Genomic DNA, 9,712 nt, shown 5'->3' on the forward strand with positions numbered 1-9,712 from the left:
AAACAACTAACAACTAAGATGCACATTGTTTTCCTCCTTGCTCTAAATTTAAGAGCTTTAAATAACACATTTAGAAACCGAAATTTTAAGCACCAAAATATGCTACTGCTCCTGCATGTGGAAACTGAGACCAGAAGCAACTCCATACATCCATACAGAGTTTAACAAAGGGTAATATTCACTGATGCAATGGTAGTTCAGTGAGTTGTTAAATAAAATATTTACAGAAGCCAAAATTGGAATGTTTGAAAATAATTTATTAGGAGTTTTACGTGTTTTCGGGAGACAGTGTGTACATGTGTGAAAGAGAAAACAAAATAACAAAAATGACACATTGGACATAAAATAAACACAAAACAGTGATCTTTCATGGCTCCGGTTGGTACAGAACACCCACACTTTCACAAATTCAAATCCAACATGAATCTCACGGGGGAATCAAAGCCATAAGCACATAAAGCTACTTTCAGAATGAACGATGACAAAGATTATAGAACCTGACTTGTTCTCCTCATGATAGATTCCAATGGTTCGTAGTTCTGCTACTAATCCACCTGCCTAGACTATGAGTGTTCTCCATCCTTTATTTGCTCTGCCTACCAGACTGACAAAAATAAGTCAGTGGCAATACTGATAAGCCAAAGACACCTGATGTACTGTAGGCCTAGGCCTGAGAACACTACGTTCAGTACACTGACAGAATGTTCCACACTGGCCTGGTAGTACTTTTGTTTGGCCAGCAGAGGGGAGTAGAGGACAGGTCTGCCAACAGGCAGATACTGAGCAAGCATGATTGTGTTATTGCCTTATCAATTTCTTGATTTTTTTTTTCTCCCAAGATGTAACAGACAAGTTAATTCATTTTCTCCCTTTCACTCTGAAAACAATTACCCTTCTGTCAGTTTACCATGCATCCATCTGCGTGCAATATAAAGTTGTACCTAAGTCTCAGAGAGAGTGGCAGTTGTAAGAGCCAAATTCACAGTTAGCACTGATTATCATTTTGTAACAGAATAGACCCTGACTGACCCATGATACTCACCACACACACACACACACACACACACACACGATACAAACACACATGGCTGCCCAAAAAAACAATCGGCAACCAGCACGAGAGCTGTGCATGTTACATATCTACTTGAAACAGCATCCTTCATTTGACCTTCAAATGTTCTCTTGAAACAAAGCATGATGTGAACAAACTCAGTGGACAATATAAGAGCGCAGGGGAATAGGGGTGGGTGAGGGCAAAGGGAAACCCTAACTATAGATTTACAAAAGAAAAACAAACATAATCCAACAGCAAGGTTTGACAGTGAAATCATGTGTGTTTTACAGTGGACTTCAGGAACTGTATTCCTGCAGTCAGAGTGAATAAACTGGATACTAACATGAGTGAAATGTGTGTGGAAAATATCAAGAAGCTCTCAACATATGACTTGATGTCGTATAAGCTCCCTGACCTGGACTGTATGTGCATCTGATGTTTCTTGTCAGTATTGTGAAAGGATAGGTTCATTCTAACAAAATAAGATTAGTGTGAAAAGACTGTTCAGATTAGCAGTGTTAAGGTAACTTAGATGTACACATACTTTACACGAATCCAGCAATGGCTGGGACTTACTGTAGGCTTATATCCAGCCTACTGCTGATGTTACTATGACAGTGTCTCGCCTCTAGACTGGCATGACTGTTTTTCATTTACAGAGACATCATTAAACGCCAATCACAGTTCCCCATACAGCATAACAACACCGTAACATTTTCAGTGGAAAACTCAGAAAAGACAGAACAGTATATACAGTGTTTTATTAAAAACAACCGAACCTCGCGGTTAAAAACCCAACTATTAAAAATATTTTCTTGATTATCACTATAATCATTAGTATGCAAAAGCTACCAAAATATACATTTTTTGACATTTCAGCTCATCTTCCACTGGGAAAAAAATTACATCCAAAATGTTCAGAGTTTAAAGTTACAAGGTTTAAAACCAGCGAGATAACAGCACATTCAAAGATTATTGCTCCCATTCTAAAGTTGCACAACTAAAAGAAATAAAGAAAACAAACAAACAAATTATAACAGAGAAACATGTAAACCTGTACTCTCATCCTCTGAGCAAAACTCAACCCTGGCCACAATCAGACACACATGCCAGCTCCATCGCACAAAAATCAGTGAGTAAGCCACAGCTCTTTGCATCAGTGGATACGCGAGAGTACAGTAACGGCAAAAAACAAAAGCAAGAACTACAGTTAGATACTTTCAAATCACTTTAAAAAAAAATTATAAAAATAAAACAAGCGGAGACATACAGTGAAAACGACTTCTCCAGATGTCCCGGTCGTTGAGAGAGATAGAGAGAGTGCGAGAGACAGGAAGTGAAAGATGAACGGTTGACCTCTGACCTCTCTTCAGCAGGAGAGATTTTGGCCACTTCAGGCCCCTGCCCCGGGAGCCTGCGTGTTGAAACCTCCAGTAGAGACAAAGTGCTCTGGCTCAAAGCAGCGCTGAGGCCTTCTGTCTGCTCAGCTTACAGCCTGACAGAACACACACACACACACACACACACACACACACACACACACACACACACACACACGACACACACACACACACACACACACACACACCACACACACACACCACACACACACACAGACACACACACACCGAGATGTTAGTGTTCATGACGTTTCACTCTTTGTGAACTGCAATGTGTTTACAGTATGTGTATGTGTGAGTGACTGTGAGGCTGATATACTACACTCACTTTTCTTAGTGGTAGCCATTAGTGAAGGCTGCAGCAATCAGAGGACCCTGAGAAAGAAAGAATGATGGAGAGATAGAAAGATTGGAGAAAGAGAAGAAAGAAAAAAGAGACTTTAAATATAATCCTTTATGGTACTAAGCAAAAGTAGATAATAGAGCACGATTACAAACATTATTACTGTGTGTTGGTAATACTTTCATAAATGTATATGCAAAACACGGCTTATTAGCTTATGATTGCTCATTTCAGAGGTAAACATTAATGTTCAATGGATTAGTGTTGTGACGAAACGTAATGGTGTGTTCAAGACAACTCGAATTCTCCACATCATCCCTTCCATTAGTACAGTATGTTCCTACATGAAACACAGCTTAATGGCAGCCATGACTGCTGCTTTAATAAGTAAACATGAATGGGCCATCGCTGGCGATCTCACCCCCAGACTGTGGCTGAAGCCGGTGCTAGGGGCTGGGCTGGCTGCACTAAGGTAGCTGCTGACCGCTGACTCCTGATTGGCTCCGTACAGGTCTGCCATGGGTCCGGGACTGCTGGTGCTCAGGAAGCCGGCTGAGCGAGAGGGGGTAGAGCCTTCAGGGAGGACACATGACAACCCAATGAAGTGATCGGGAACATTCGCAAATTCATCTCCATACAAACTTTCATTTGCATGTTATGGCAATCATTTACATTGCCAATAAATATATTCAAAGTTGTCCTGGGTGGTACAAGGGGCAAAGGTTCTGGGCAAGACTCTGCATTGCAGATGGACATTATTTCAATATGCATCGCAGCAACAAGTTATCCTCCAAATGAGTGGTAATGTAGGGGAAGAAATGTGCACCAAAAAAAGACATAACAGGGTTTGTCTGGTTTACCTCTAACCACTGCTGCTGCAGCTGCTGCCGCTGCCATTGGATTGTAGGTCAGTGGAATTGCTGAGAACAACAGAAAACAAATAACACACTTTTACCTACAGTAACGGTGACAGGTCAAACATAATGCTACATAATCTCCAAGACACAGAAACAAGTAAATAAACATGCAAATCACAATTTACCATTGACATTGTTGGCACATAACACATTATTGTGTTCACTAAAGTACTTTGTTCCAATGGGGTGTAATGCATATCAGATACTAATATCAATATCATGCTGTATTAGAGGTCATGTTCTTGATATCTAGAGATGCACTGTATGATTTATAAGTCCACTATGTCCAATATCATTTCACATTAAGTGTAATGACTGTGTAGTTGATTGAGGCACTCAACATTATCTAGAGCACCTAGAAATGTACTATTTTTATTTGAATACCAGGACTGGATATAACAGTAATTGAGGTGGCTGCATCTCAGCATGCATGGCACATACCAGGCCAACGTGACTATTTTGTCAGCATCCAATAATCCGGCTTCAGAAAGTAAAAGTCCTGCCATGTATTGGTTGTACCTGTGCGCTTCACACAGGTGATTTCATTACCTAATCTCCGCGGCTTAAGAGTTGTGCTAATTAGAATCAGGAACAAAACTGTGGCAGGACATTTACTTTCTGAAGCCGTACTTTTACACCTCTGCTCTACTATGTATAGTGTCTCATGTTATCCACAATATACTGATCTGCAATATGCAGCATGTTCTACATTAGCATCAGTGTCTAACACATCTGTTCGGATTTGGGAAGCTGCTTGTAAAGCTCAAAGGAAGCACTGACCTGTGAGTTCTGGGGGGTGGGGTGAAGTCAGGAGGGGGGTCCTCTCTAAGTGGTACTCTAGAATAAAGATGAGACAGCGTTTAGACACAGCAGAAAAGCACAAATGCGCACACTCACGCCGTCACACACATGTATTCGCAGGTCAAGCTTGTACAGTGACACTTAGCTAAAGACAGGGCACAACAGGTAAGGAGGGATCACAGAATGACTAATTGGATACACACCAGCAGACTTACAGAGAAACAGACAGACCGATTTGATTTACTGTATATATATGTGAACTACTTCATGAAATCAGTGTGGGGGTACACATACACATGCACACACATGTATGAATATACATATATAAACACAAACACACATGTTTAAGTACACTACTTGAAATTTACAAGCAGCTGTCTGTCTGCCAAATTTTCAGGTGATGTACCTGTTTCTAGAAAATGCATTTGCATTATATGGGCTTATGTTTTATGTGTGTGTGTGTGTGTGTGTGTGTGTGTGTGTGTGTGTGTATGTGTGTATGTGTGTGTGTGTGTGTGTGTGTGTGTGTGTGTGTGTGTGTGTGTGTGTGTGTGTGTGTGCAATCTGTCTGTCCTTATGTGGTGTGTAGTATACCTGTGTGTGGCTCTGTGTGTGTGTGTGTGTGTGTGTGTGTGTGTGTGTGTGTGTGTGTATTATCATTACAGATAGATAGATTTGCAAGTACAATGGAAAGAAGCAGGTTGCTTTACACTCTACTAAAAGGGTGCATATCCACAAGTACATATAGTCTTTCACAAATGCATGCAACCTGATAGGTATCTATATTATCACTGGAAAAGAACACAAGACAGATACATTTATACAGTAAACTACCATGCACACATACAGTGTGTGCGTACGGAGTGTTCAATCAGAGAGGCTATTCTACTGAATGAAGGCCCATCTTACCAGGGAACTGATAGGCGTAGCCGGGGGTCAGGCCAGCGTAGCTGCGGCTGGTGTAGGTGGCCGTCTGGAACCCTGGGTAACCTGAGAAACAGGACAGGTGTCTGAGCAGGACGTCACTGGGACCTACCGTTGAACTGAGTGTGTGTTTGTGTGTGTGTGTGGCTGGCTAGGCTTGCAGATGTGCCAGGTAAACATTTTTTTTTTTTTTTTAAACAGAGTCTAAATTAGACATGGGCTTATCCGCAACTCATACACTGACCACTAGGTGGAGTCAGAGAGTTTTGATTCCACTAATGGCCAGTATGTTGATGACTGAATTGGCACCCACACACATCACAATCTTCCTCAACATCTTTGCCATACACAGTTCTTTCATTTATGCTACACTAAACTCAGTTATTGAGCCCCAATTCATATCAGCCGGAACATTGTCTTTATTTCCGCTGCTTAACCCAGACCCAGGGCCTGGCATCAAGAGTGGCAGGTATCGTCTTACCCAGCATGCCGATTCCTAGCATGAAGGCATCCATTCCGTACGGCATGACACGTGCGCGACCTCTGGATGAACCTGTAGGTGTCATCACTTCCTTGGGCTGAGCCTTCTTGCACTCCACCTGAAAACAAACACATTGGGTGAGAGGTGAACCCTGGCTTAGCAGCAATCAAGTTGATATGAATAGAACTGTTTAAAAATGACAAATTCACACCTAAAAGACAAATGGTTGATTCCGCCTGTTACTGTACAAAAGCATAGACATATTTACATCTTCACTCTCTCGCTCACACACACACACACACACACACACATACACACACACACACACACACACACACACACACACACACACAAACACTCTCTTACTCACTCACTCACTCACTCTTTCATTCACTCACAAAGCACATACAAACACAACCTGTCTACCCACCATTTTGTTGTTGATCTCATGGAAGTGGATCTCACAGACTTTCTCCACCACGTCCTCGTTCTCGAACGTGACAAAGCCGAAACCTGAAAGAGGAGGAGGAGGGCCCAGAGGTGAGATACACAGACAGAACAAAAGCCGCTCACGCATTTCTCTTGCCCTCCTCCACGTTCCAACTTCCTTTTAGCATCAGGTGTCAAGGCCACCTCAATGATCATCCTCAGTGTTTCTCTTGCTTCATGGACTATTCAAAAACTCCAGCTCTCCCACATAGCAGGTTTCATTATGATGCTACTTATAATTCTTCACTGATTGGATAACATAAGAACTTTAACAACTACTATACAACAATATTTTAAGAACTTAACTTAGGAACAATACTTTTAGAACGACAACAATAATTTCACATATATACATATACAGTACCCTCCAGAATTATTGGAACCTCTGCTAAAGTTGACTAAAAAGAGGAATATAAAATCTTACCTAGAAATTGGAATGGTTTTATTTCAGTTAGCCTATTAGCTGGTTTGATTTGCCTTGAGCTCAATGAGCATAAAAATAAAACCGTGCCAATCTCTAGGTATGGTGAAGGGTATGTGATGATGTGGGGCTATTTTAATTCCAAAGGCCAAGGAAACTTTATCAGGATGAATAGTATCCTGGATCCATGAAATAACTGACCTTTAAAAAAAAAAATCTGCCTGCCTCTATGGGAATTTAACATAGGGGTGCCAATACTTGATGACCCCTTTATTTTAAGGAAGAACATTTATTTATGTATGATACATTATTCATTCACAAAGAAAATTGGGGTCCTTAAATGTTGGATATTTTCTCATTTTTTACTTAAGGCATTAAGATCAATTTCCAAAAGATAATTTTATATTCCTCTTTTTAGTCAACTTTAGCAGAGGTGCCAATAATTCTGGAGGGTACTGTAAACTCACGGTCTGCTAGATACGAAAGATTGTCTGGTAGATGCCAAAGATTATGATGAAATATGATAGTGTTATTCTGCATTGATTATGAAATGAATTTACTAACTAGGAGTAATGCATGACATGCAATGCCATACACAATGAGATGAATGGCATTCATTTATTTGACAGGAAGAACTCTCATAGCCTACTATGACCCATAAAAAAGATTGGTAGTATGTAACTTGTATAACTGTCAGTGCCTCAGTGACCTCTGTATACTTACACAGAGTGAGGGAGGGTGCTCACTGAAGAGTGGCCATTCTAGATGTTGGTGAAATCACATAACCATTTACGTTATCACACCTGATATCATTTCTGAGGACAAATACTCCTTTGCAAAAGGACCGACTGGACCGTGGACAGTACTTCACATTAACATGAGCATTTATATTAAGATCCATAGCCGGCCGGTGGTAACACACACATTTAACCCTTAAAGGTGTAGGTTTTTGAACGTTCTAAGTTCCGCAACAATTGAAGGTTCTAAAATTCTATGTTGAATTCAATGAACCCAGATATTCTTTAGAATGTTAATTTCTCAACATTCCCGTCACACCGGTGTGACGGTACTCCTTTAAGGGTTAATGTCTCTTTCTATTTTGTGTTCACGCTGAGGTGTCCACACCGCTCTGCTGTGAGCGTGGCGACCTGGCACGTTCACACCGACTGTTCATTTTTTGTCCATTTCATCCCTCCTTCTCCCTCACTCCTTCATCCCTCCTTCTCCCTCACTCCTTCCTTCACACTCCTCCCCCACCCTGTAACCTCCTGCGCCTCCAGGTCGCCGCAAAGCCGTCAGGCTGTCGTAATCGATCAGTAGCTGGGAGGGGGAAATGCTTAACGAGGGTTTATCTTAAACCCAGATTAACTGGACGACTAATTAGCCCAGCCCCCACCCCTCCCCGATGGATTGCCCTACAGGAGAGTAGAGGAGAGAAGAGGTGGAGGAGAAGAGAAAGAAGAAGAAGAAGAAGAAAAAGAGGAGAAGATGAAGAGAGGAAAGAGAAGAATGGATAGACTAAGGAGGACTTTATAGGAGGCAAATGGTTGACAGATGATTTTAAAGGATAGTAAGTTTAGTCTAGTAGTATTTTTGCACACAGAACTGTATAATGGAGGGCTATGGTAAGCAGAAACAAGGAATAGCGAACACAGGAAGTGAGGTTGTCAGCGGGGGGAAATGAACCCCCACTGTGGAAATGATCGGAGAGGACCCTGATTAAATGTCTGATTTGCTTCAACTAAAAAGCACTGTGGTACTGTGGTCTATAAATGCATGTAACTTGACTTGAATTGAGTTGATCTGGTGTGGTTAAGGGATGGGATCGGCTCAAGTTGTAAAAATTGACAAATGGTGTGGGTGTGAGAGACAACAACAGACATAGAGATAGAGGTAGAGAGATAGCTAGATAGAAAAAGAGAGATAGAGAGAGATAGAGAGAGAGAAAGAGAGAGAGAGAGAGAGAGAGAGAGAGAGAGAGAGAGAGAGAGAGAGAGAGAGAGAGAGAGAGAGAACATCCTGCTCATCTCTGTCCTCAGGCTTGAAACTTATTGCATAATTACGGCTGAATGTATCTGACCTTCAGCTTGTTCTCCACAGGTCCAGTCAGAGCATTAATCTAACCTTATGTCGTGTAATGCAAACTACACAGGCAAGCTCTGCAAAGTGAACAACTCAAGAAAGACAACCACTGAGCATCTCCCTCCACATTTTACAGCGGAGTGAGATGCTCTTCTCACAACGAGATGATTAACTTTAAAGTGAACGGGACTTACTGTTTTCTGAAGCAACATTAATGTCATTACAAAGTTGAAATACGAGAGGTAAAAATAAATACTAGAATACTAACCTCTATGTCTGTTGGTGGTTTTGTCAAACATGAGCATGGCGTCGTCAACCTAGAAGACACAGAGTAGGAGAGAGAAAGAGAGTTAGACAGCGGACAGGTACATATTTCACAACCAAAGTGCTTTACAGTGAAGGGAGGGAACTTCACTACAACCAATTCAACTGTATGCTGTACTGCAATTTACCATAAAAACCAAACAAAAACAAATAAAGAGGATCCAAGTGACATATCTGAACCAGGCTAATGTACAGAAGGAACTAACATAGTCTTTGCCGAAAATAAATAAATGAATGATATAGTAATTCATAATATAGCAGTTGGCGTTTCTGATGAGTTCCCTTTATGCATAAAAAAAACAGAAACAAATAGGATAATAAGGGCCTTGATGAATGTAGAGCGCTATTACAGAAGTGACTGTATGCTCTGGTCCCTCTGATCCGGGTGGGTTCAACCTCCACCCCCTGACTTGGGTGCCCAGCGACAGATGGACAAATCGAGCGCAGGGAGGAGGCAAGGAGTGAGGCAGGGGAGA

General features: G+C 41.5%; 1 protein-coding gene across 2 annotated transcripts in view; it reads right to left on the reverse strand.

Moving 5' to 3' along the window:
* Nucleotides 1–832: 832 nt before the first annotated feature.
* msi1b (musashi RNA binding protein 1b) overlaps nt 833–9,712 on the reverse strand; it is a 21,378-nt gene continuing 12,498 nt past the window's right edge. Inside the window, exons 7-15 of one of the 2 annotated variants that reach the window (XM_042101982.1) lie at nt 9,181–9,229; nt 6,351–6,433; nt 5,921–6,038; nt 5,425–5,505; nt 4,495–4,551; nt 3,658–3,717; nt 3,219–3,349; nt 2,783–2,829; nt 833–2,549 (exon numbers count right to left, since the gene is read on the reverse strand). In XM_042101982.1, the coding sequence (XP_041957916.1) occupies nt 2,788–2,829; nt 3,219–3,349; nt 3,658–3,717; nt 4,495–4,551; nt 5,425–5,505; nt 5,921–6,038; nt 6,351–6,433; nt 9,181–9,229 (621 nt within the window). In that variant the 3' untranslated portion in view covers nt 833–2,549; nt 2,783–2,787. Of the gene's footprint in view, nt 2,550–2,782; nt 2,830–3,218; nt 3,371–3,657; nt 3,718–4,494; nt 4,552–5,424; nt 5,506–5,920; nt 6,039–6,350; nt 6,434–9,180; nt 9,230–9,712 lie in introns of both variants that reach the window. The other variant, XM_042101981.1, reaches the window with a different exon arrangement.

Source organism: Alosa sapidissima, chromosome 8, assembly GCF_018492685.1.
Source record: "Alosa sapidissima isolate fAloSap1 chromosome 8, fAloSap1.pri, whole genome shotgun sequence".
Classification (NCBI taxonomy): Eukaryota; Metazoa; Chordata; class Actinopteri; order Clupeiformes; family Clupeidae; genus Alosa; species Alosa sapidissima.